This window comes from Electrophorus electricus, chromosome 11, assembly GCF_041902795.1.
Source record: "Electrophorus electricus isolate QZ-2024a chromosome 11, ASM4190279v1, whole genome shotgun sequence".
Taxonomy (NCBI): domain Eukaryota; kingdom Metazoa; phylum Chordata; class Actinopteri; order Gymnotiformes; family Gymnotidae; genus Electrophorus; species Electrophorus electricus.
This window is the reverse complement of record NC_137507.1, coordinates 15,917,917-15,945,439: the sequence shown is the minus strand read 5'-3', so window position 1 is coordinate 15,945,439 and position 27,523 is coordinate 15,917,917. Positions and strand designations below refer to the sequence as shown.

General features: G+C 45.0%; 2 protein-coding genes across 10 annotated transcripts in view; one reads left to right on the top strand and one right to left on the bottom strand.

Annotated features, from left to right (window-relative positions):
• Positions 1-747: 747 nt before the first annotated feature.
• cerk (ceramide kinase) lies at positions 748-18,720 on the bottom strand. 5 transcript variants are annotated; one of them, XM_027014578.3, is made up of 13 exons: positions 18,351-18,719; positions 12,429-12,563; positions 12,087-12,209; positions 11,181-11,306; positions 10,420-10,486; positions 9,989-10,134; positions 8,607-8,681; positions 8,059-8,211; positions 7,855-7,960; positions 7,547-7,617; positions 5,475-5,680; positions 4,203-4,432; positions 748-2,782 (listed from the first exon to the last, which is right to left on the bottom strand). In XM_027014578.3, exons 1-13 carry the CDS (start codon positions 18,514-18,516, stop codon positions 2,695-2,697), a joined length of 1,692 nt encoding a protein of 563 aa, XP_026870379.2. In that variant the 5' UTR covers positions 18,517-18,719; the 3' UTR covers positions 748-2,694. The 5 variants fall into 5 exon arrangements, with proteins under 5 accessions (XP_026870379.2, XP_026870380.2, XP_026870381.2 ...); XM_027014579.3 differs by having other exon boundaries at positions 12,429-12,560; XM_027014580.3 differs by having other exon boundaries at positions 18,366-18,717.
• A 2,272-nt stretch (positions 18,721-20,992) lies between these two features.
• tbc1d22a (TBC1 domain family, member 22a) overlaps positions 20,993-27,523 on the top strand; it is an 86,780-nt gene continuing 80,249 nt past the window's right edge. For all 5 annotated transcript variants that reach the window (XR_014125815.1, XM_081722735.1, XM_035528307.2 and 2 more), the window contains exons 1-4: positions 20,993-21,189; positions 22,236-22,292; positions 23,538-23,968; positions 26,013-26,192. Coding sequence is in view for 4 of the 5 variants with exons in the window: in XM_081722735.1 (XP_081578861.1) it covers positions 21,101-21,189; positions 22,236-22,292; positions 23,538-23,968; positions 26,013-26,192 (757 nt within the window). In the remaining variant the exon portion in view is untranslated. The remainder of the gene's footprint in view (positions 21,190-22,235; positions 22,293-23,537; positions 23,969-26,012; positions 26,193-27,523) is intronic.

Sequence of the window (27,523 nt, the reverse complement as noted above, 5' to 3'; positions counted from 1 at the left end):
CCCCATGGAGACAGAACCACAGATACAAGCCGTTATCTTGTTTTTAGCTCTTAATCGTGCTTGACTCCAGGAATACAAATGAAAATTTGACAGATGGGTAAGATTAGAAAGGCCCTAACACCAGTTAATTGCTCCCAGAAGAATGTACCAGTAGGCCCGGTATATAAAAGATCATAAAAATCTCATTTAACCTTTATTTCATCACGGTAGGCTGTTCTCAAATTCCTGCCTTCCCCAAGACTGCATTGCTGGGTTCAGGGGTAGATGAGATGTCTCTGCTCCCCTGAAACACCTTGGGGTTAAGTGCCTTGTGCGGGGGCAGACCTTCTCTGAGGGAAGGTTGCCAGGGGCAGCAGAACCTCTGGCTGTGTGCCAACAGCCCTGCTGAGCTACGGGTGAACTGTTGCTCATTCCTCCCAGACAAATGACCTTGGCTCCAAGCATGGAGTACTAAAGCAGGAACCTTTATATTAGTGAAGCTTGAAACGGAATTTCCTAGAATATCTTTTGAACTTTCCCAGCGGTGCTACTTTAAACCTTTTTCTCCAGCTGCCTCTTGCTCCATCAATCTTGTCGAGTCTCAAGGAGACACCCATTATCAGCACTTCAGGTAAGACTGACCGGTTTTTACTAGAGAAAAACACCACCAAGGCTCTTCCCACTGATGTACCTTATGCACTTCTTTTATTTGCCTAAGCTTGACACAGCTATGGCTCGAAATCACAAAAAGAGTCACCACAGCACATCATTGTTTCTTAAACTTTATTTAGGACTTAAAATAAAAAAAATTTTTTGAACCAGTACACATCAACTTTGTAACATCTCAGGTCATACATCATTCCATATCATCTTGAAGCCTGCAAGATGAATGCACTGTTCTCAATAACAACTGCCAGCTAAATTGATCTAAACAGCATATCTGGGGGAGGGTTATCTTGCCTGCCTGCCTGCAGTTGCTGTCTGCACGTAGCTGCTACCAGCTGTGGGGCAGTGAAGAGGCGGCGGCAGTGATATTTACGAGGGGGCTGAGGAGGAATTTGAATTCCGCCTCAGGTGTGGACAGAGCGGGGCTGGGCCGGGGGCAGGACCGCATGGTGCCGCAGGCGTCTGTAGCACTGGAGCGTGTGGACTGTTGTCACAGCGGATGATGCATATGGCCATGTAAGTGTTTGACTGGCCCTGAACCGGAGGTGCCAAACACAGCGGCTGTCAGATGGCTGCTGTTCGTGGGGTTGAGATGAAGGTAATTCCACACAGACAAACACCCTTTGGGCAATTCATGGACCATCATTGACTGCCAGTGTCATCATACAGCACAGCAGCACCTCCTCACTTGAAATGCATGAGGGGTGGGGTTGGGGATGAGGAGGAGGATGATTTCGAAGCTCTTCCTCAAGAGACTGAGGGTGTGCCTCAGAGGAGGCTGCCAATACGGTCGCAGCTCTGCCTCGGATTCTCGGAAAGCCACAAACAGCAGCAGATGCACTTTAGACAGGAGGGGAATTTCACTAAGTCATGGCCTGCTTGAAAGTCCCCTGGCACTGAAGGAACACCACAGCCTCCGATCACACACATTAAACCTTCAGCTGAAGCGGCGAGAACAAGAGGGCCCGAGGCTGCTTCATCATACCAGGTGTACAATGAGAGAGGAAGACGACCCTCACACAAGAAATACAAAAGCGCAGCTCCTGAACGGTTGGCGCACAGCAGGACCACGTCGAGGACGTTTTTTCTTCTACATTCAGTTAAGGTCTCCTCAGACAGCTCCAAAGACACTGGCGCTCTGCTGGGTCACGGCGGCTTGTACAGGGACACTCCACCCTTGTGGTTTAGCCCAGAACACTGCAGATGATTAAGGGCCCAACAACTATGCCAACCACGATGAGGACATGGCAAGTCAGCTGATATTTGGAGTGGAACTGGAGTTCATAAGTAATGAAGTTCCAGGGCATAATGTGAATGGGATTTCAAGTTACAGGCTATACTGACCATTAAAGAATAGTTATAGATCTTTATAGGCTACACTGTGCCAGTGAGACTGCAGCTCAACACTTCATGCTTATGAAAGCCAAAACATAAATTCAGCCAAAAATATCATAACTAAATGTCGAGTATAATAATGCTATGATTGGGTACTCGTGTCCTTCATTTCAAGAAAAGCAACCACAAAAAAAATCCTAATTAGAACTTCAGAGTCATTTTCAAAATATGGAATAAAATGAATGCTACCATCAAAGGCATCAAGACCAGCTTGACTTTGGAGGAAGACAAAGTGAGAGAGTCTCGAATGTCAATGGCCTTTCTGGAAGATGTTGGACAAAGCAAGAGGAGAAAAAAAAAAAAAAAAGTCACCAACAACCTGGTCACCCCTGTAGATGAGAAATCGCTTAAGAAAACTCTTAAGTACAACAACACTGATACCTAACCAAAACAGCAAAGTCAAAATTGGGTGGAAGCATGATCCAGAGTCGACACATTCGTGCCTCGGCGACTGTAAAACGGAGCTGCCAGTGAAAGCTAGTTACTAGTAATGGAAATGTATTTCATTAAGTAAAGGATTCGCTGTATGAAGACTGTAGACAGATCTAACAGCATGTGGTACATTATCTACTTAATCCAAACTCCCATATGTGACATCATGGTCCTGTAAGAGTGTGGGCCCTCCCCCTTTCTTTTAGCGATTGACAGGGGAATCTATATTGCACAAAGTGTGTACGGGTCGTCAAAGACTGTCTGCTCTTCGATTCCTCTTGCAAACAGCTTGATCAACTGGCAGTGCACTCTAGAAAGACAGAGAGCAGAGAACTGTCAGATCATATGGTGGGCATCAGTACATTACATTTAAGTACACTGATAAGTGAATAAACGAGAAGAAGAAAATTTTTTTAAATGAGAAATGCTAGAGACGGCTGTAGTGCGCATCACTGGAGGGGACCAAGTTGGCCTTGTGGTGTCCACAAAAAGTTATTTACAACCCTGAAATCATTCTGGCAACAAGAAATTGTTAATGAAAGGAATGAAGTTGTTCAGACTGCTGAAAGGATACTGAATATTGAAGTCAAACTGGCTCTGCACTGCTGAATCACCGTTAGTCAATTGAGAACATGCCAACTAAAAATGTAGATATAAACTACCTGTAGTGGTCTTCCATTCACACTGTGTATGCATAGTTCTTTAAAAGCCCAATTTCATATGCTCAACAAAGAATAATTTATTAGGCTGGTTTTAACTACAGGCAAATGTCTGACATTGTTTCTCTTGCAAGTGGGGAGTTCTGCATAATTGATCTGGGATTGCTGCAGCTCTGTGGCCAAGATAAATTACAGCCTATATGGAGCTTGTTTTCAATTCATATCACACTAACCAGATCTGAAATCTCTTCAGCAGAGCGAGGAGGTAAAACAAGCTGCCGCAGAAAAGTGAAAGATTTCCTATGAACATATTTTGGAGTCGCCAGAGCACTTATTGGCAATTCGTGGGAATAGTCCGGCAGGGTCGGGCACAGCAAACCTTGCATGTAGACACTCCACGTTGTGGGTGAGGATTTAGAGTTTAATTTGCTGTAATGCCACTGGATGTTCCTGAGGTGTTCCTAGCACTCAGGTGAGACCTAATCCAACCCCCTGCTCCCTTTTGGCTGCTGTACCACCATCCATCTCCACAGTTCATTTGCTGACTCGCTTGAAGAACAATTACTGGAGAGGAAAATGCAGTAAATGAATGGCCTGCTATTTTAATTAAAAGGGAGTAAGCTCTTAACCGTGGAAAGGCCATTAAATTAGAGGACATTAGACAGCTATGCATCACTGGAACAGGAAAAATGGAGCATGAAATAAATGGTGCATTCAGGAGAGCCATCATGCTACATAAAGATTTCCCTGTGATAAGCAAATGCAGTCCCACTCTCTGGGAATACAATGGGGATTTTTCACAGCACTGTGGCTGTGTAGCCCGTCTGGAAACGGACCCGGTCACTGGTCCATTTTCGCGACGGAAACGCCTTTTTCTTTCCTGCGGATCAATATATACCGGATCCGATTATACCGACAAGGGTACAATTTTGTTCCTCGTTGCTGAAAAACATGTCCCACTGTATATGGTGATGTATGGGGTCCATGAAATATGCATGAGCGCAGGGCTGCTCGGTGACCGCGCAATGCTAAACCCGCCACCGGCTGCGGTCTCGGTGGGCCGCGCCGTACCTGACTTCAATGCCGGCGTGTGGCAGGATCTCGCCGTCGCAGTTCCAGCAGCTGTGGGTGGGCATGCAGCCACATGCTGGGTGTTTCCTGCAAATCTGGCTGAAGAAGCGAGCGCGCCCGACGCCGTCGCCTTCCCTCAGCTCCAGCTCCAGCTCCGACGCCGTCTCCTGGCACCGGGGTGTGAAGCGGAACTGCCGCACTCGGTACACCTCCACAAAGGGGTGGTCGAACTGCAGTACGGAGAAGGGCACAAGGGAGGAGGGAGGAGAGTTGGAGGGAGGAGACACACTCATCACTTCTCTGTGCCCAGTTCTACTCCAGGGCTTTTCATTCAGCTGAAGCAAGTGGCAGCAATTTCGTCCAGATTGTGCTTTATGAGCTCTACCATACTGCTTTATGAAGCTTTAAAGACCTGCCAACTTTGTATTTAAGCAAGGCGCAATGCACAATGAATATATTTAGTAGTCTCTTAATATTGATATTGCTTTAATGGCCTCTGAAGAGTGCTACATCTTGCCTTTGCCTGGGCTGATATCCACGGATTCGGAGCTAAAGCAGTCCAAAGGCGCGATTCAACCGTCAGAGTTAATCGGCCCCGCTGGAGCACTAGAACATTAAAGCATGTATTTTCTAAAGCATGTGTTTATAAAATGAAAGGTTGGACGAGAGGCACGACTTTGACATGACAAGTATTTGGAGGGTGGCTTTTTCCACACACTCTGCGGAGTTCATTGCTCCACCAACACCTGTCTCCGATTGTCGGGTCCTTTGTGGTGAGTTTGGACGCTAAAAACGTAGCTAACGAGGCAGGGAGCTTTTGCCTAGCGTAACGGTGAAGCCTGCCCAAAAGCAGCTGGGTCATCCAGCGAGATCTCTCGCCCTCTCTGGGTGCGGTGAATCATCCATGATGCAAAGCACCCAGGAGAGAGAGCTCCCTGACGAAACAGAACCACGATGAGCCACCGGCCTCCCCATGAGGCAAGCGGACAGACAGCTCCACTCCATTACCCCAAAGATACATCTACTATTTCTACCTTGCCGGATTTGTGGTGTATACATCAGATGCTTGCGGTCATTTGGTCTTCTTAGAGACCATGGCTTGGTGATAAGGGCTCCTGGTTTTACTGGATAACAGTAATATAAACGGTAGAAGGCTCCCATTCTGCTGCTTACTTGAATAAATCAAGTAACCTATGATTTGGCATGCTGGTGGCAGGGAGCCCTTTGCTTTTCGGCAGGCGCGCTGCGAGCCGAGCCACAGAGTTACGTCACCTGGTCGTCCTTGTTGGTGTGGCGCAGCAGGTGGCGGAAGAAGTCCAGGCGCGAGCACTTGTGCACCAGGATGAGGTCGACGGTGCCGTTGGCCAGGTGGGCGGAGGGCGACAGGCCTTTGGGACTGCGGGGGCACGCACAGCTCATGCACGCCGCGTTGATGGCCAGGAACTTGCCCCGGATCACCTGCCACGCCCCTTTTGCCTCTGAAACACACAACAGGGGAGTTGTGTGCTCAGCTTCTTGATGCGTCTTTGTTTCTTCCTGACGAGTGGCGTGAATTATCTACCCTTCCTCAAAACACACCCAAGAGGAGTCGAGGTTTTTAACAGGGATGTTGAGCTTTCTCTGGGCAGTGATGGGAGTTCAGAACTAAACGGAGATGCGCTTATTCGAAATAATTCCCTTCATTACCGCTGTAATATTGCGTAAAAGAAAACTCATTTAATCTGCAATTGCATTAATAGCACTAATGGCAAATTGTGAAATATATATTTTAAATGAGTTTTTGTTTTCATGCCAGGGACTCTAGAAGATGGATTTCCAAAACTAGTGTCTGTCAAACCAGAGAGGGATTGTATAGAATAATTTATTAGCGTGCCTCCATGTCTCAATACCACTAATATATGGGTTCTGTTAGCCCTGAAGTGATTTTCTATTTTTAACAGAGAGATGATCTGCTAAGTCTAAGGGGAGGCATGACGTTTGTTCAATAACTGCTGTTATCCTGGGATCCATATCCATCCAGTGTTGCAGTTGAAAAGATGTGCAGTAAAAAAAGAAATATGAGGCATTAAGGCTGCCTGCTTGTTTAGCCTCTGCAGCGACTGCAGTTTATATCATGAAGGTTTGGTTTTCAAGGTGAATTTACTCAAGAGTTTGTCAAAACGGTCAAACAGTAAGTGCTTTCGAGGATAACTGGAATCAGGGCAAAGAGGAAGAAGACTCGGCGGAATAGAGATCAAAGTGGTAGATGTACGGCCTGGTTCAGGGTGGTAATTCATTCTATCAACTTATCAAGGTTGTCTGAAGTGGTTTTAAGAACAGGGAAATTATTAAGTTTATAGAATTTATTAAGGGTCCAAAGGGATGTGGGTGCCAAGATATTTTAATGATGTAGAAGTCCATCAAAAGGGATATACCTAGACCACAGAATCCATTTCAAATGATTCAACAGTAGAACCTATTTTATTCAACTAGCTTTATGGGCTGGATTCCAGACTGTGGTTTACTGCTTCAATTTAGATTGAGGACTAGTCTTAGTCTGGGTAACCTGCCCTCCAGTTTGACTAACTATTTACCACCAAGAGACATACACATTGAGCCAAATGGATTCATTGTACGTGACCAAACAGGAAATATCTTTTTAATGAACGCCATTCAAATAGACTGCTGTGTGATCTGCAGTGATAAAATGCAAAATGAGGTCTCCCGTTGTTCTGAGTCATAAACATTGTGCACGGGAGAGATCTGCCAATGTTAGCGTGTCTCTGGAGATACGAAAAGCCAATACATTTTAATTGGAAATCACTGATTAGACACTTAAATACACAAAATGACAAAAGAGACCTTTGGCTTGTGTTCATTTGCAGCCTTTCAAATGGCACACTTCCCTTCTAGGAAGCTCATTAGCACTCTCCCCTGTGCCAAAGTGGCAACTGCAGAGCTCCACTCCAAACCCAAAGCAAACAGAAAGAAGGAGGTGCAGTAAAGGGTAGTAAATTGGAACGTGCTCGCCCTGCATGGCTGTGGTGGCATATTACTGATTAAGGACACTTAACTTTCCCCAAAACATACATACATACAAAACTCCTACCTCCCAGTCATTTGGTCCTGCTAGAGAGTCTGCTCAACCTTGAGAAAATGCCCAGGAAGTGGCAATTAGAAAGAGGGAGGTCTGTGCCCGACTCTGTAAACAGCACTTCTCGGCAAGACGGGGAAAACGTTAGGACTGGAGAACCCACTTAGTCTCCCCGCTGCGGGCGGATGCGCGGGACCGCTCAGGAACCCTGCCCTACAGGCTCAGATACGTGTTAGTGTGCGGCGTGTGTCTGCGGGCCACGGCTCCTCACCGCCATCCAAGGCGCGGTCCTCCTTCCCGCACAGCCTCTTGTCCGCCGAGGGCTGCTGGCAGATATTACACCTAATGACAGAAGACATTACCCATCAGGCCTCGTCTCGGAGGCACACAGGAAAACAACCTGGAGCTTCACAGCTTACTTGCCTCGCTGCTAAAGCAAACACAGGGGATACCCCACGCGGTGGATTTGTTCGACTGAGACAACGGCCGTAAAACGGTGATCGTTAGATGGGTCTCGCCGTGACTGATAAACACTGGAAAATTAACTGTGCGTAAATGAGAAGAGGTGCGGGTTCTCACCCAGATCGGCACTGCAGTTTGTCTCTGGGAGTTCCGACGTTGCTGTCAGCAAGAAGAAAGGAGACGGTCCCCTCATAGTAGCGATGCGACAGAAACGTTTTAACACCTGGTCACAAAACACGAAAACTACGTTTAAATGCGGGTCTCCCCTTCGTTTCCATTTCTGTCCCAATACGTGGACTTGCTGGTGGGGGTTTTACTGACCGGAGAGGTCATAGCGAGCCGGTCCCATCCAGCGCTTCCTCTCGCTGTCCGTCAGCATGTCGCCATAGAAACCATACCCAAGCAGCGAGACGGAATAGCGGAGGAAGGTGTCATCGGCGCGAATGGAGCAGACATCCATCGGCTGGGAATCACCTGTGGAAATCACAGCCCGTAGGCCTCGGAAGTGTCCTTCGAGCCATTACGCGTTTTATAAGAGCACGCCTGCCGGCTCTGTTGGGTGGCAGGCGTTCCCTTGTTTTTGTACCAATGAGTGTTGTGGTTTCCTAGAGCATTTGTTGTTGGGCAGCAAAACATGAATGACATCCCTTGACAAGTACACAGAGTCCTCCATCCTACGGCTGTACTGAATATGGGGGTATATGTATGGTCTGTGGCCCAGTCCTCTAGCATACAGCTCATTTATACTCAGTTAGGCCCTAATCATCTATTAATAGAGCTTGGGGTAACGTAATGTGGTTTAAACGGAAAAAAGCAAACAAATATTTTTTAAAAGTATCAGGGTGTTTTGGGCTCGTGTGCCTACTCACCCACAACGATATGCAGAGCGGAGGTCACGGGGTCATTGGAGCCTACCGTAGCATAGCATACGCAGTCGGTAGAACCTGTAGCGCACACGCACGTCATGGGTCAGGGTATCAGTGCATTACAGCAACTCTAAAATAACCATCTCACTGAACGAGCTCCGTTTGAGGGTCAAACTAGGAAAATCTGACTCGCGTTCCTTGTCTCTTGTAATTCTGCTTTGCACTGCTGTGAAGCTGGAAAAACTGAGCTGTTGGGAAAGTTTTTTTTTAACCAAATATTAGCGGAAGCAGCATGGGTGGTCATTTTCCTGTCTCCATGCTGCACACATTTTTAACTGACTCACAGAGGCGTGAAGGAAAGCACCTTTAGCAGCGAGGCACTGCTGTTTCCAGAGATGAGATTTCAGATGACTCTGCCCCCCCCACCCCACCCCCTTGCTGTGCCTTGCTTTGTAATAAAATTCTCCTGCCTCACAATAGAAATAACCCAGTGAGAGTAGAGGTAAGCACACAGCTAGCACCATCTGTATGAACACCTAGCTGGTTGTTTCAGCCTTCCACTTTTTGTTCCTTAAGGGACAAAATGCACAGTTCTAGCAGACACAATGACCTGAACAGATAAACCCATCTAAACAATAAATTCCTGAATTTCATGCCATTTCATTTGTTTGAATTCCTCTTAACTACCCATTTACCTCACTGAGATTATTATAGGAACCCCTTTGTTAAAGATCCACCCAATTAACTGAATCCAATGGGAACAGAAAGCAGCGTGACAATAAGTGCTCTCTAGACTGGTAGTTCACGTTGAGATGTGGTGCTCCGTAGGCAGAATTCTGATCTAGAGCAAGAACTTTACACCCCCAGTAAGGAGCTTTTTGCTCTCATCTCATCGATGTAACCTGGAATATACTTATATACATTATGAGAAGCTGTGAGCCATTAACGAAGTTTGTGGCTTCACTGATTTCCAGTTTCCCAGTTCATAATGTTACATTTCTGGTTTCGTTCATTGAATCTTTACCAAAACTTGACTAGGCTCACCAATATATTACTAATATATGTAATGTATACAAGAAGGACCGCAAGTGCTTCCGTGTGCAGTGTGTAGACAAGAGGCTGTTCCTCATCCCGCCAGCAGAACTGTGATCAGTCGCTTGCATGAGACCCTGGCGGGGTAATGCATGTCACAGCTGTGGACTGTATGATGACGTGGCAAATGTCATGCACCGTGTGGCCACTCAGCGGAACGGGGCAAGTGATGGATACTTCAGGCCCCCTGGACACGCTGTCAGAGCCAGGGGTGTGTGAGAGACAGAGCTGGAGTCTGCAGACATGCTTCCCCACTTCTGGAAGCAGATGTGTGAGGGGTGGGCTGCGCTCACCTGCAGGAATGATCCCGACACGCAAGCTGCACTCCACTAGAGTCTCGCCAGAGCAGTTCTGGTCCGCGCCGGTGTCGCGCTGCGTCCGGGAGATCAGGCCGTGCATGACCTCACTGAACATGCCGTCTCCTCCGACGCAGACAATCCTGGCGATTAGACAGAAACGGAGTGTGAGTGCTCCTCTCTGGGCGGAAGGAGAGCTGCTCTGGGACTGCGCTTACTCTCGCGGAAGCTGCTACGCCATGACGCACCGAAACAAAAGCTGGTGCCGGAAGACTCCAGCCTGAGGTGCGTGGCCCCCCCTAGCCGGGCCTTGATGGCCATTCTACGCTGTCAAAGCTCATCTAGCCTTTGCTGTGGGGAGGGTGAGCGCCTCGCCGCGTGAATTAGGAGTGGTGTGCCCGCCATGGTCCCCGCTAGCTCCCACTCACCCATCATACTTCTGTAGGTCGGCCTCCGTCTTCAAGTGGTCCCTGGCGTGATTTGCGCGCTCAGTCACTATGGAAATACAGACAAAGCCACGGTGAGTGCTCCTGGGGTGGAGAGGGTGGGGGTTGGGGGCACATGATTATCTCCATCTGCTAGTAAAAACGCTGTTCTGCCAGAGGCCTGACGGAGACGATCGATCACACCGCACGAGACGATAAGCCGCAGCCACGGAGCAAACATTTCTGGAGCGCCTTTCATTACAAGGCTCAGCCTGTCGGGGCTGACAGCAGACGGCAACACGTGGGGATGCCCTTGAAACGGATGGCCGGCGGAGGGCTTCTCGCGGACGGTGACGACGACGCCATATGGCAAAGGAGATATGTGGAGCTTATTAAAGAGTCCGTCAGGCAGCTCGCTCGTCTTCCCTAATGAAGCCGTTTGAGTGGCTTTCGTCCAGGCATCGCGATGGAGCCAAGCAGAAACAAATACCTTTAAGTTAGTGCTGGACAGGCACTGGCTCTTGTGCAGTTAAATATGACCATGTGCTGCCAATGTTCCACCCCCCGCCTGGGTCCAGCCCTCGGCCATCGCAGAAAAAAAACCTGATGAAGAATTGCCCCCTGTTTATTAACTAATAGAGGTCTTATCACGACCTTGGGTGACGGATCGACCTGTAACTAAAATGCGGCTATTTGCCAGTAAAGGTTTGTTTGCGGTGCATTTGTTATTTAAATGTTAACGTGGGCGGCTGATGGGTGCTCACCGATCACGTCGGTGGAAATGGAGGCGCGGCAGAAGATTGGAGCCACTTTCTGCTCATAAATCCTTTTCCCGCGCTGTTTTCCTCCATAGGGATTTATGTAGACCAGCAAGCGCTTGGGGCGAGTAGCTGCAGGCAGAGAGATGAGGGGTCGTTATGAAACAACAGCTTTTTAATTTATGCAACCATTGCATTTTCTGATCGCCTACAACCTCGCGGAGTTTTCACGGGCAAACAAACCTTATCGCATTTGACAAGTTTGAATAAAGCTCTAAAAACTGCAGCAGGAACCAAGACACTGAGGGCCACCTTTGCAAATGAAACCTGACTAAACTGCACCTTAATTCTGAATTAATGAAGACTAGAAAGAGCTTTATTGCTTAGTCTCTACTTTACAAATAGTGTGCAAGAGAAAATGACATTGTTTATCCAAACGTCAGTTCTCCTCAGAGGTTGACCCTCACTTTACCCTTTAATTCCCCATTTCTCAAACCCAATATTCCTTCTGCATTCAATTCACACATATTACAGGCATTCTTGTGTGCCGTTGTTGTAAACAGGTAATTCATTCTCAAATCTTAGCCTAGGACATTGTAACTGGAGAAATATGTCAACAAGTGTTAATGAATGTATGACTTATGTATTAATGAAGATTTTTAGTGTAACCCAGACTAAGACAGCCATTAAATTATCCTTGAAGGCATCAATGAACCAGTGCAACACTTAATACAACAAACGTATTTAAAGCTGCATTATTAGGACAGAGTAATTAAATGAAAAGCACACACACACACACACACACACACACACACACACACACACACATACATATACACACACGGCTTCCCTAATAGTGATACTTTTAATAAACATGCAAGGACGGTTCCAGAAGTGCATTTAAGGACATACTCAGGAGTGCGAGCTGCTCCTTGATGGCTTGGAGCCACTGCAGACACAGTCTGCTCTCTGTGCAACGGAAGGTGACTTCACTGCACTGCCAGCGGTGCTTCCTGCCCCTCTCCACGTAGGACACTGCAGTCAGAAGGGCAGAGAAGGTAATGCAATTATGCTGGAAACGTGCCTACTGGAGAACCCAGGGAAAGGCAACTCGCATGGCCCGCGTCACCCGAGCTTGCTCTACCCGGGCCGATGAAACTCAAGCTAGGCAGCTCCCTTACCAGTTAGGGCTTTAACCCCCTGATGAAATGAGAGCGTGAGCGTGACTGCTGGCTTTCTAGGACGCTTGCGTACCTGTGAAGGCATGCTGGTTACATTCAGCTGGGCTCCGAGGAGCACTCCGCCGTTCCCCCGTGTCTGCGCCGGGGTCCTCCCCCTCCGTCTCCTGGACGGCTACGATCTCGCACAGGGGCACGCATCGGCCGCCTGCTGAAATAAAGCATCCGGCGGTTATTAACCTGCAGTAACATTGACATTTCACAACGGAAGAGCAAGAGTTGTTTGTGAACTTTAATGATATGATGACCATAAAGGGAGAGATAAGGTGGCAGGCATTGGGCAAGGCTTGGGCAAGTTCCTGAACGATGAGCGCTGTTCTCTCAAATGGAAACGAAAGTCACAAATATTAGTCTTCCTTTCCTGTAGATTGGCCCATGCTTGCTGAAATGGGCTCCTCTCTTATTGCCTCTTGCGCTGTGACACTGCACAATATTAATTACCGTCTACGTCTCATTCAAGCGGCTATCCCTCTTGGAGGTCTCTTGAATGTCACCCTGAGGCCCCGAGCTATACATCAGGCAGGGTTCTTACACAGAGGCTCTTACTGCGAGAGCCAATGAGCTTAGCCAGCTTAAAGAGAACAGAAATAAGGAAGAAGAACTTATGCTAAGATGACTCTCACCCCTCCCCCATCTATAATCTCAAGAATAGTGTGTCATGTTAGTGTGCTAAAGCAACCATCATGGTATGACAAAACAAACCAAAACGTGGGTCTGAGCTCGTGCAGGTGCCGCAAGTTTAAGCGTCTTGTTTTACTGCTGAACAAACATAAGAACAAGACAAGGTTTTTGGTGTTTTTTGCCTCGCCACTGCAGATGTTTTTAAGCTCTGACCTATTCTTTTCAGTTTGTCCACTGTATTCAGCATCATATCTAGTGACTGGAACATGATGCTATACTGAAATGTCTACATGAAAAGCATCTTTTTTTTAAGCCTGTGGGGGGGGGAAGCAGTGGTTCTACCATTTCAGTCAGAAAATACAAACTATAACAGCACTGGGCAGACAGCCTTGTCCAGTTACTTACAGAACAATGATGTAGTCTTTATCAAAAATGCTTCCTCATGCTGGCGTAATGGGTTACTTTTAAGAAAACCGAGTCCAATGCCCTGGGCAAAGCAGGAAAAAAAAGTGTCAGTAAAGGGATTCTATTTGCTCTCGAGTTTCTTTTTGTTCAGCACTCAGCGAATCGGTCAAGAGGCGAGTCTTCAGCCTTTCATTGAACACGGCCAGTATCCCAGCTGCATGGACAGCCAGGGAAAGCTCTTTCTAGCACCTGGGTGCCAGGACAGAGAAGAGATGCTCGTCTCTGCTGTGTCTCGAGGGAAGGAGGTTCGAGGTTAGCTATACTAGAGGCTCGACAGGAACGTGGAGCTGAGCCAAGTTTGATATGTGCCTTTAGGTACTTGGGAGCTGGTCCAGTTTGGCTTTGTAGGCCAGTGTCACTGTGTTATATCTTATGTGAGCCACTACAGTCAGTGAAGGGAATGTAGCTAGAGGGAGACAAACAAGTGTTGCAGCTGCATTCTAGAGGAGTTGCAGGGGTCTAATGGCAAAGAGCAAGGAGCAGTAGACCAATACATAAACACATACATTTATGTAGCTTTATAAATATAGTCATAGAGAAGTATCTTTTTGAATCCTCTTCACCCTGCCTTTTAATTCAGTTTGCTAGTACTAGCATACAGGCTTCATTTAAGAAATAAATTCAAATTTAGAACTGCTTTCATAAACCTGAAAGATTATTGTTGATCATTTCTTTGTTCTTTTTTCTATGAGTGCTAGTTTGAAGTTAGGGCTACTTGAGTCAATGAAACAGGATCATCACAAACAAGGCCATTAAACTAGGTTGACGGAAATGTCACAAAACAATAGTCGACATTCCAAGGGACCTTGGCTATTCCATTACTCTGACTGCTGCCCATCAGTGCGGTCTGCGTGTAAAGTCAACTCCAGCTGGACGACCCTGTCAGGGGCGCTTGACCGTAAAATGGTTTTACCCAAATTTGGAGATGTAACTTAAGACAATCGCCAGCAGGAAACATCCATTTTTATATACTGTTAAGTGCTTTTTAATGAGGGGAGACTTTTTTGTGGTTTGCAGATTCTTCACTTTATGGTAAAGAATATTAAAATGACTCATATAGAACGTCCAGCATATGGCTTTGAATTGCCTTTAATGGCTACAGAGGTGTGCTGTGCCGTAAGCGCCTAAGACGTGTGCCGCCTCCGGCTCACTCACCCGCCTCCTCCCTGCCTCCACTGATTGGGAGAGGTTAAGAAAAATAGCTCACTGGCGTCCAAAGTCGCCCCAAACAAAACATTTCGCTCCCTGCCATGCGGGCGTGGAGGAAGATGCAGAACCTGTTTGTTTTAATTGCCTCGCAATTAGCCGTGTACGCTGCTGTCGTCAGCCTCGCGGCATCAACAAACTTCCCAGTGCCCAAAAATAGCCTTTAAGACAAAAGCAAATCGTATGTTGAGGCAGCATCTACTTTAGAGAAATGATTAGCCAAGAAATAAAGAACCTTGTAAAACTTTTCTAAAAGTTTTTCAAAAGTTACTCTGGAGCAACGCTAGTTTAAAGACAAAGAGACATGGACATTTTGTTAATAGCTTTAGTAGTGATGGCAAATTTAATGAAAAGGCTATAACAAATTAAAAGTATTTGGGCCACTCGTGCCCTTTGGAACAAGGCCACAGTAACCCCCATGGTCTCTCATGGTCAGCAGTCCTGCTCACTTATTTTTTTTCATTCTAGTTAAAGTACCTACATGTAGGAGTGACTAATGATCAGCACTGTTACAGTCATACTTGTGTAAAAAGTAGAAATAAGGTTAGAAACATTATGTATAAAAACTAGTAATGTCTGATGACTTGTGAGATTACATCATCCTTAGCTTTAGCTGTAGGGCATGTGGAGTAACGGGAGCAATTTGGCACTGGTGCCCAAAGTGCCCATCACCCATCTCTGATCAGGGGAAGTAAACTCTGCATCGCTTTCCAGGTAGTGCCGAATAAACTGAGGGGTTCAATCACCATCAGCAATTTAAGTCCAACTTCTTGTCCATTTTACACTTTTTCCTTTTACAGAATATGAGCTACGACTTTAATGCCATGTTGACAGCATCATGACAGATGGCAACGGACACTGCGTTACTGGATATTTTCACAGCAGCTCCTGGTATCCAGAAACTGGACACCACAAGACATCTAACAGATTCAGCAACAGGAGCCCTTCGTCTGCGATGGTGGTTTGAAAACACGGCGGCTCCCTTGGCGGCTACAGCCGGAGGCTGCGGTTTCGTGGCGAAACAGAAGCCCGGGCTTTCTGGACAGCCGTCACCGGGGAAACACAGGCTCGAGCAGGTGCCTCAGAGGCACACAGTTGCGCACAGAAGGGGCGGGCCCACCGCTGATGCTTACATAACACAGTGACCTTCCCTCCCAACCACATGCTCTCTGTTTGTCCCACAGCTTTAGCCTTCCCCAAACAGGGGATTAGCGTGAAGTGACCCTTCATAAATACTATCTTTTGTGTAACTCTCCCTGCTTAACGTGTAAAGGAGCTCAATGCACGAGACGCACAGATAGATTCCATAGTGGTCAGGCCACGCGAACACAGCACCGGGTTGTCAACACAGACATGACTCAGAATGGCATTGGCTAGTTCAAGGCAGGCAGAGGGATTAAATTAAGCTCAAACAAACAAACAAACAAACAAACAACAACAAAAAAAACCCTCCATGGCTTAGGAGGGGCGTCTTTCCTACCATGTTGTCTGTGTGAAAATGGAAATGAAGCCAAGGGAACACAGGGACTGGAATCCCCTCTACAGTCTATGCAAAAAGCTGCCTGCCATAATGGGAAAGCTTGATGTCCATATGTCCATGTGAACACAAAAGGCTCTGGTTACTAGAGGAGTACAATACAGAATGATCAACTATTCATGACGGCACAGTTTCTCCTCATAAACGTTACCCGAGCGCAAGAAGCGTGGCAAAGGGTCCCACTGCCCCTACAGAAGGAAGGTCACAAAAAGTACCTCCGATATCTACTATCTATAAAGGCTACACTGTATCAGCCTGATATCACTATTCATTTCCACAGAATATTTCTCAAAAATACGGCACATCAGAAATTGTTCGTTTTACACCACTCTGCGACTTCTGAGCAGACAGAGCATGCGAGTTTCTAAGTAATTTTGCAAAGGGCTGGACTTCTACAGTATCCAGCTCAGGAAGGAAACTTAAAACCAAAAAGTACCACAGCCCTTGCGAAAAGATCTGTTTAGACTGCTAGATAAAGACCAGTGTTCAAGAGTGTAGTCTGCTATTAAAGGCCACTCTGTTCTACACCAGCTGTTGGACACCAACTGGAATGTGTTATTAGATTTCTTTAATGAAACCACGTTTAACTGGAAACAAACTTTCACATGCACACATTCCAACAATTCCTTTTATTCTCATAGTGAGTCATGACTAAGACCAAAAACAAAAGGCAAATGGATTCAAATGCAGTCTGGTCCTGTGACTATATGCTAAAGTTCACATTGCAGACATAGAAATGTGAACAATGTTGTCTTACAAATGAAGTCTTCATGAAAATGCAAGCTAAACAGCAGTGGTGTGGGTCCAAACAACCACAAGTAGCAAAGTTATACAAAACTATGCTGCCAATTCATATAAAGGGCATCCCATTATTGATGGTTACAAAATATTCATTTTTTGATACTGCATCTGGGCTTTGTGTCTTTTTACAAGAGACTACACAGAAGCCACAACATGGTGACATTTTCTCTTTTCTGTTTTTAAATCAATTACACAAATAGACTCTCTAACTGACTGATTTAATTAACCGAGTTATATATTTTTTTCTTTTGGAATTTAACCTCATACCGCTGAAGCAGATCTACAGTATCTTGTGCATCATATGCACTTAAGATCAAGCTGTAGTGTTGGAAGCATATGAGGGGTCTGTTGGTGCTTCTCCAGTACACACACACAAACAAACACACCATACACAGACACTGACCTCTTCCAAAGTAAATTCTTGTCCTTGTGGTGCATCATGTGAAACAGGGTTGAGATATTGTTTAACTTCAAAGTAATTAACTGTGTACACTTCGAATGGGAAATCCTTAATAGCAATGTAGGTCCCAAACAGAACTGAATACTGAGGTCCCCCCCAGCCGTGGCGGGGCTACAGAGGAATGCGTGTTGTCTACTGGCCTTCTGTATAACTGATTAACAACTCAAAGTAAAAGGCAGGTAATTCTGGAAACTCTGGAGGGTAAAAGTTAAAGATCCCCGATCACACCTAGCTTAATTTTTAGAGCAGTCAGTAAATGAAATAACACATGACTAAGGTGCACAGTCCATCAAGAACACTGATCACGGGTATGCAAATGAATCTCTAATGAATGCCTTTGTCTCTGAGCTACTCTCTTTGCTATGAAGTCAGCATGTTCACCTCCAAACCCTTTTACAATCTGATAACAGTCATCACATTCTTATGTAAGCCTGCTATAGTTTTTGACATTCAACTGTCAAAACCTGTTGAACGCTATAATTCCAAGTTCTTTTCTCGCTGGTGTGCATTATTCAGCTGGTTTTGTTAGATTTTATTCAGACAGTTGTGGCTGATACTCTCCCCGGCACATCAATAGGCTGCGTGCGCACGCGGCCTTTCCTTTAGCTTTTGCATGGCACCCACACGTTCAAATCGGCCAGTATCAAAAGAAACAGCACGTATGCTCTTTTCCCTCAAAGCTCATGTCAATAAGACCAAGCTCATAAAAGCACACGTCCGACATCGCCCTTAGAGTAGCCCCCAACGAGAAGGCCCCCGGCCCCCCGCGTCCTAGACGCGAGCCTGTAACAAAGGCGCCGTGTCTAGGTTCACCACCGCGCGAGCAACTTCGCCACCCAACCTCACACCTTTTTTAAACGCACCAGCCTTCCGGGGGTCGTAAGCGTGGCCCGCGGCTCGTCTTCTGCAGGTCTCTGCCTCCTTCCACGAGAGAAAAGCGCCGGTCAGGGTAACGTCGCAGAGCCCGTGTTGGGAAGTGAGCTGCGAGCACAACGCTCGCGGCTGCGTCTCCATGTCCGCGCGAGAACGTGTCAGCCGCGACCCAGTTAGAGAGCAGTTATTCGCGTGGCATACTCAAACTGCCGTCCTCCGGATTTGTAAAGACGCCGCGTCCCAGTGCTCGACTTTCCCCTTGTTCAGTTTGCATAGCGGTTTCTTCTTCCCTGAAGTAAAAAATAAAGGAGGGTGAGCTCGAGAGAAATTGCGTCATCACGTAAGCCTATTACGGGAGGAGCGACGTGGTCGCCGAGCGCGGCGACTCCATGAATAAGTGAGAAGGACAATTTTACACTTCTTCTTCTTTTTTTCTTTTTTTTTTTTTTTTTTTTTTTTTTTTTTTTTTGACGTTTTATCCACTATTAGTGCCGATAAATTCGAAGCATGTATGTTGCAATTTATCATAGTTACAGTTAACGTGGGTTACGTGCTCACGATTTCCCCTTGTCGGAATGTCCTACCATGTCGTCCAGAGCAAATGCAGTGTTAAGAATATTTGGGATTAAGTGTGTAAATGGAGTATTGAGGCTACTTGTGCTCCAAATATGTGGAATTGGACCAAGGTGTTTGAGATCGCCAGTTACACGTTTGGACCATCCTCCACCAAAAAAAGGCGATGCAAATTTGTCATATACAGTGAGAACTCAAAGTGCGTTATACAAACATAAAGAGTGAATCCGGAGATTTTTTTTACCTTAGGATGGAAAATATAAAAATGAAATAATAAGATGAATGAAAAAGTCTAACGTGTAATAATAAAATAATAAAGTGCTGCCACAATATTTTAACCTGGATTTAAAAATTGCTGCGTTTGGGATTTGGTTCCAATTACGTGTAGGTTAAGAACTAAATGTTGCTTCACCGTGTTTGGTTTGAATTCTAGACTCTACGAGCTGACCTGTGTTCATGTATCTAAGAGTTATACCTGGGTTTATAGGCCTACTGGGTTTATAACGCAAATCATTCAGTAATTTATAGGCTTGTAGTAGTGCTTTAAAGTAAATTCTGCTGCTACCTGGAAGCCATGTGTAGAACCTTTAGAACTGGTGTAATATGCTCTGATCTCTCTTTCCTGGTTAAAACTCTCACAGCAACGTTCTGAATAATATGTAGATGCTGAATGGAAGTCCAAAGATCATTACAATAGTCAACTCTGCTGGAGGTAAAAGCATGTTTCTCTAGGTCTTGTTGGAGCATTACACCTTTGATTCTAGCTATATTTCCTGAGATGTGAGAAAACTGTCTTGTGATTGATTTGATGTAGTTGGTAGAGATTAGAGAATTAAACACTGACATTTCTGACTAGGTCTTTAGATTCCTAGATTCAATATGTGCAGTAATGTTTCATAACACTGCGCTATGTTTGTGCAATACACAAAACAATTTAATACTACAAATACAACAGATCTTTACAAAAGTATACTGTAACTGTGATGTATACATAAAAACATACATCTATAACCCAAGAAGAAACTGCAGAGACATAATGACATAATGGAGATGTATGCATGTGCATTTACCATTTGTAGTTCCATTTGATAGGTTGTGTAAATGGACTGAACACTTGGCTTGCACTGTAGGTATCACAAATTGCCTTGGCAAACATAGACAAATGAAAATGTAAGAAAAAATATAAGTGTCAGTCAACAAATGTTATAAAAATGTTCCAGACATCAAATAGCCAGGATTTAATTAGTTTATCTATTTATTTACAGTAATTTAAAATTAGGCCTACACTTAAAATTAAAATGATCTTCTCTATCTTGAATGTACAATGCAGGGGTCCTAGTCACAGCTGATATAAATACATTTTGTTCAAATAAAGACTTAATAAATAAAGACATAAAGTCTTGCTTGAGAGGGCTTACTTGTAAGGATGCATAATTAAGGGAAATGTCCTATTTTAATATATGTTCACTTGTCAGACAACATCGATGACCACTTTTTATATAATTCATATATGCTTGAAATGACTTTGGGTAGAGGTATATTTATATGTCAGACCTAATGAATGCATATGGGACATCAACATTCATATTGAACATTGATGAGCCTGCCCACATAACTGCACAAAAATACATTAACAAATGTGAATAAAAAAACAGGATATGTAATTATAGACTTCAAACGTTGTTGGAATCACACCACAATGGTTAATACTCATATAGTCATATACTGTCATGTCGTAACTCTTTATCATGTTTAAACACGCACGCCATCTGACAGCAGCTTATCAGTGAGTTACTTTCATGGCAATGCAGGTCAAGATGGGTGTCAGTAGTGTTAGATCTTTTGTATCTGATATTATCTTAAAAAAACTACTAAAATGTAAAATAACAAGTTTGGTCATGACTTATGTCTGGCGAAATCTTTAATGAAACTGCAGTTTATACTGGCAGCGCAGCAAAGGACACACAGCAATACTCACTTCTGATTGGACAATCACTGGCATCTCTCGGTCTAACCAATCAGACCATTGCTTGCTTAGCGTGGGCAGCGTCAAACATGGCGGCTTTCTGAGTTTGCGAAGACAAACTGAGGTGTAAATAAACACACTGTACATTATTCTGACGACACATTACCTGCAACCTGCACGTTATTGATGACCTACTGTACAGAGGACAAAAAAATGTCGAGCGACGGCGGTAAAAAACAATTCTGGAAAAGGAACACGGCGAAGGTTCCCGGCAGGTAAGTGACGTGTTAACGTGAACTAGCTGCTCGAGTCAGCTAGCGTAGCATATCGTAGCTTATCTTAGCTAAGATGCTCCAGCCCCTCGCTGGCGAGCTTGTCCTCGCTGCTGGGGAGATAATGCTGGTTTTGTTCGTTAAGATGAATCGTGTGAAGGGCAAGGTTAGCTAGCTGTTAGACTGGAGTTTTTGTAAGTCCCTTCTTTTACCATAAACGCTTAACTCCTGTTCAGTTGGCCTGCTAGCCCAAACACATACTGAAGCTAGCTGAGCAGCTAGCCCAACTAACTTGTCAAATGACTGTTTGTTTGTTTCTTTTTCAGGGTACACTTATACCCCTTAGTTGGCTAAACAACTTAGTAATGTGTATTTGTCTGCAGTGCTGCAGGCACTTAAGGCTCCAAAGCTGTCTTCGGCATGTCAAAGTGTAGTGTGTTTCGCTAGTATCGGTATTAGTTGGTGTAGGTCTGGCTACCTGGAAGGCCGTTGGTTCTGGTACACGCATGTACATTACACTTCATTAACAAGAAACCTCAAATCCTTTTTTTCTGTGTTGATTCCCAGGCTTCGGAATAGTAGATTGGGGACAATCATATAGTTACGTAGAATGTGGAAACTAGATGGCTAAGCAGCCAACTTTAGCTAGAGGAGGAAGTAGCTGCTTGGCTAACTAGCTGTTTTGTCACCTCAGCTGCTCCAAATCATCTGTATATGTTCATATTATAAAATGTTATTATTGTGGAAAATTATCTGTTTACTTATATCATGTCAGACATACGTCATTATCTTTTAATAGTCTCATTTGCATGGTAGTAAGTGCAGGGTTTTGCAAATCAAGGAATAAAGTGATTAAAAAGTAAGTTTTTGTAACTAGAATTGGCCTCAAATATTCCAAATGTTATGTACAGTGTTTTTCTTCATTTCTTTTGGTTAATGCATAGGCCTGTTTAATACGTGTAACATTTTCAAATGATTCATTTTACAACCGGTTGAAGTTTATGCCGAATATTCTAATATTGGCTGTGTTAATTCTCTTGCATTTGCAGTATACAACATGTTTATGGAGCCCAGCATCCTCCTTTTGATCCTCTCCTACATGCTAAGTAAGTGCACATGCATTTGAAGCTCTTGAAAGACGTTTTGTTGTCTCTTGGATGAAAGATGGACTGAGCAGTGGATGACACTAGGCTATTGCATAGTCTCTGGCTGAATCCCTAAATAATTCATTTAACTTGAAGGAAAAAAATTTGAATCTAAGACAAACAAAAGTCCCATTACCTCTTGATCTTAATTTGGGCAAGGAATATTTATTAAGAAACTATGCAGTGTCCTTTAGTAATTTTAGGGAGTCATTCCCTCATGCCATACAAAGATACAGTACACGCAAACCCAATATATGTAAATGCTGGTACCATGAATAAACATTCTGAAGCATTACAGTTAAGGGGAGTGGTGTCTTGTAGGTTGACTGTACATTCACCCCACCCCTTCCATTCACAGGACAAGATTGGACACTGGATGATTTGTTGAGCATGAAATGAATGCAAACCACATGCTAGTGTAATCTTACTTGATGTTTTGTTGATGGTGCTGGAAATCATATTGGCTACCATGGGTTATCCTGAGAAACTGGTTTGTGTAGTTTGACTGTCCAACAAGTACTTGAGTGATATTGTACATCCTGTGGACGTGGTACATTATTGTTCACCACTATTTCACAAAAGAACTTGTTTAAACTAAGATTGTTATATGTGATTTTAAGCAGTTCAGTAATAGGTTAATTATTGCAGGACCCACAGTGGTTTACATTTAAAAAGGTCTTTGTTTTCAGACATTAAACATCAGTAGACCCTGAGGTGCTGTGACATGAACTGTCTGATTAGTATTAATTTGGTTAGTCTTGGCCTGAAGGCGTTGAGTTGAAATACGGTTTCTTCAGCTGATGTCATAAATTTTTGAATGTTATACTACTGTGAAACAAGCATGTTGTGTACTGGTAAAGGAACATGTGAATATGTTGATTAAATTTGTAAATGGTACTTTTCATGAATAAATGACTTGAGTTTTTTTTTGTCTTGTGATTAGTTATTAACAGGTCAGCAGTCAGTTTACCATGAAAAACTAGTTGTTGACAAGCATGAGTCAGACTGATGAAAAATACTCATATATGAAAGACCAAAGCCTGAAAACTTGCAGACTGTTAGTTTAGAGTTTGCGTGAATGTTTTTGATTTAGCTTTGATATACTTCTAGCTTATGAGCCACACCATACCCCCCGACCTCAGCAATTTATTTTTGCTTTTTTTGTGTAAGTGGAAACATGACAGTCTCCCAATCCCTCTCACACAGTTTGATCAAAGCTGGAAACAAGCCTCCCTCAATGAGCACGCCAGGCAAGCCGAAGAAAGCCACGACCTTCCAGGAGTTCGAGAGCATCACCAGCGACGCCTGGGACGTGGGTGACGATGATGACGAGCTCCTGGCCATGGCTGCCCAGAACCTGAACATTGAGGTCGTCATGGAGACGGCCAATAAGGTCATAGAGAACCACAGCAAGCTCCAGGAGCAGAGGCAGCAGCGGCAGGATGACATGCTCAAGCCCGAAGAGAAGGAGGAAGAGGAGGCACGTGAGGAGGATGTAGATGAGCGGGGGGAAGAAGAAGAAGAAGAGGAGGCGGCGGAGACGACTGCGGAGCTGTCCTTCAGCTTTGAGCGCCTCCCCCACAGTGACAGTCGGCTGGTAAAGTCCCACAGCGAAGCGCCTATTGGCTCCCCAAAGGGTCAGTAACCATCACCAGCACTTCATCATCTTTTATCTCTCTTAACATGCTTCTACAGTTTTATGTGCAGTTTTTCTAAGTTCAATAACCTGCATGTAGTTTTATTAGATTTCATTTCACTGATTTTCTATACATGTAAATTAAAATTAATATAGCTACCGTATTTGTTCTTATGGAGTAACAACACACTAAAATGTTCTTTATCCAAGCTTAGAATTTGTCTTCATCTTAATATAAAAAGAATTGAAATCCTCTGATTGTTTTCTTCTCAGCAGTAGTTCTAATGACTTTCTAGATAATTTGCATTTACTGTGGTTCAGGTGAAACTGCTGGAAGGGGTAGAGGAGTGTATTTCTTGAATTATCCTTGTTTTTTAGGTTATGTTTTACCCATATTGTGTCGGAGCATATTTCAAGTGGTTATTTAAATCTAATGGACTGTGAATGTTTTAGCCCAGAGCGCTATCTCAGAGTCCTCATTGAGGCATGTTCAGCTAGTGTGTGTGGCAGCAGGAAGAACCCCAGGCCTGCTAAACGCATGAAAGAACACCTGCTGCTCTGTTATTGTAATAGAGACACACTCTACGGCTCAGACACTTATCCACTTGCAGTGAAGTTCAGGGCAGTCTGTTGCTTGCGTTTGTTGTGCTGTCTGTCATACACACAAAAACACACACGTGCACACCATGGCAGAGAACCACCTCTCCCTCTCCAACTGCTTTAATCTGCATGCTCACGCCCGTAGTTCACGACAGCTGTGTTTGTCTGGTGACAGATAGCTGCAGGAGCAGACTTCCTGTGTGTTTGGTCTGTTCTCACCAGGCCGCCGATGATGATCTCATGAAACCATGTTGATGTTCTTGTCATCGTCAGCGATTCAGGGTTTCGTCATGAGATTTGTTATCCAGCGGTACTTGTGCACATTTAATGACCTTGCGGGAGCCTATTGTGTTCCATTTGTGAGAGCAGTGTAGCAGTGTGTGTCCTCACTGCAGGTGTTTACTGAGGGTGTCTGTCTGCATTGGTTCAGTGTTTATACTATAATACTTAATGTTAAATAATCATCATTCATAGTATCTGATGCCTTGAAGCTGTTTATTGAGAGTTCTAGACTAAATGCTTCTCTACGATGTTGCTCATGTTCATTATAAAGTGGCTTTTCACCTCTGGCTCTTGTTCAGAGCATTTCAGGTTCGTCAGCATAGGCTGCCAGGTGTATTAATTCAAGATGATATGATCAAATGTTATCTAAGCCACACGCACAGTTGCACTGAAAGAGTATTTGAGCAGTCGGGTTTTGTAATTTATGAGCAAATCAATGGAATGGAATCATTGCATCTGCGTCTGCATCTGAAGCGATAGAAAGATGGCCGATGTACTTTTTGTCTTCACCAAGATTTAAAAGCAGTCTTCAGAAATGGCTGTCTTAGAAGCACCATGTCTAATCTGTTGCCATCTTATGTGTTCATCTGAAATATGATAAAATGGAGCTGGCAGTGCATAGCACTTAAAAGAGAGCGGTATAGAATGCCTCCTGGCTACGACGCCTCCTGGTGAAGGAGATTGAGAGCAGGTCGTGTCTGACCTTACCCTTTTTAAGTGGGCCAGTTTAACTGTACATCAGATTAAATAATTTCAGTGCATGAATGGAATGTGCTTGACTGGGAGATTCATGCCTTTTATGATATTCTGGTGGTGCTAACCACAGCAGTAATAAGGTTTGTGACACTCCTGCTCCCTCCTCCACGAAGGTAGCAGTGGTTGTGACCTTGTGGAATATATGAAGATTTTAAATGTGGTCATACCCTCACTTAAGATCCTGCAAAGTGACCCAGAGATTATTATTATTATTTTTTCTCTCCAAGGTGATGTTAATGTAACCCCCCCCCCCCCCCATGCTGTAGCTGCCAGCGGCACGCAGCGTCCCAGGACGTGCTGCGTGCTGAGAGCTGCCGCTGCCTCTGTCATCGTGTGTGTGTGCCGTGTGCTGCGTGGTGGTTAACGCTCGCTACCGCTGGGGCTCTCTTTTCCTGCCCCCTCTGCAGTCCTGGCGGAGGAGAGGGCAGCCCTCCAGAGGCAGCAGTCGCTCCCACACCGGCCCGTCATCCCGCTTGTGGCACGCATGGCTGACCAGAACACATCAGGAACCCCGGCCATGACGGAGAGGGAAGCTTTCAGACTGGACAAGTTCAGGCAGCTGCTGGCAGGGCCGAACACCGACCTCGGTAAGCTGGTTATTCGGTTTCGGCTGAAGGGCAGCTCGTTATTTCTTATGAACATAACACTCAGCGACATGTTTGTACCATGTTGGTAACACATCGATAAGTGATGCTGTCTAGACGAGCACAGGCACCTGCAGACGTGACTCAGTGGCACCGTGGTCCAGCTGCAGTTGGTCTGGATTAAAAACTGCGCTGCCGAGTGTGACTGGTGCGTTCATAATAAGTCAGTCATTTTTGTTCCACTGAATCAAGTAACCACAGAGTGCTGATGAGCCAGGACAAGTGCTATGAATCAGGCTTTTCAGAGTAAGGCGCGATGCACTAAAAGCAGTCTGACTCACTCTCCCAGGAAAACACTGCTCGCTTGTAAAACGAGCCATGCAGGCACTTCCACAGTTAAAGTCTGCTATGTAAAGATGTCCTGGCTACATTGTTGTCCAAGACAAAATGGAAACTTCCTAAGTTGGTGCCACTCTATTTTGTTTGGAAACAAGTGACTTGATTGACGTCATCCGTTTTCGTGACCCTTGATTAAAACAAGCAGTATTGCTGCTCTCATGTATGAACTGAGAAGAGAGCTTTGCTCGAGGCTAATGTTTGCACATCACACACACACACACACACACACACACACACACACACACACACACACACACCAAAAAAGAGCGCGTGTTAGTTCATGCAAAATCTGTGCATTAGTAATGTGGTAACACCGGTCTGACACATGCTCCTGAACCCTAATTTCAGTATGCTTCAGGAACCAATTTCCTCTTCTTTGTTCCTCATTGTATGGCATTACTGGGTTGGAGCTATAGATTGGACATGATTACACATGACTGCTTTTAAGGATATTCTAATCATGACAGGAAATGGTTAAGAGAAGTACCCAAGAATACATATTAGACTTGAGTGGAGGATTTGGACACATTTGAAAGTGCTTGACCTGCTTGGAATGCAGAATTGTCACATAACACCAAGAATGCAAAAAGTATCATTATTTGAGTGACTGCATGCAAACATAATTCTGCATTAATAATTCAATGCTCTTATATTTCGCCTACTCTGAACGGGCTAAAAGCAAGCTTGATCACTTTTTAGCTTTGGGTTGGAGTGCCGCGTGAGGTGCGTTTCATGATGTGTAACTTAAACAGTGAGCTTGCCACAGATGACAAACAATGTGGTCCTCCCATCATCAGTGGAATCACCACAACAGTGGTGTCACCAAGGCCTGCCGTGACCACACCCAGAGAGGTGTCGCCGAGCCTCAGGTGTGCGCGCACGTGTCCGTAGCTCTGTGGAGCTCGGCGTGCCGTCACCCCGGGTTTCGTCCCTCA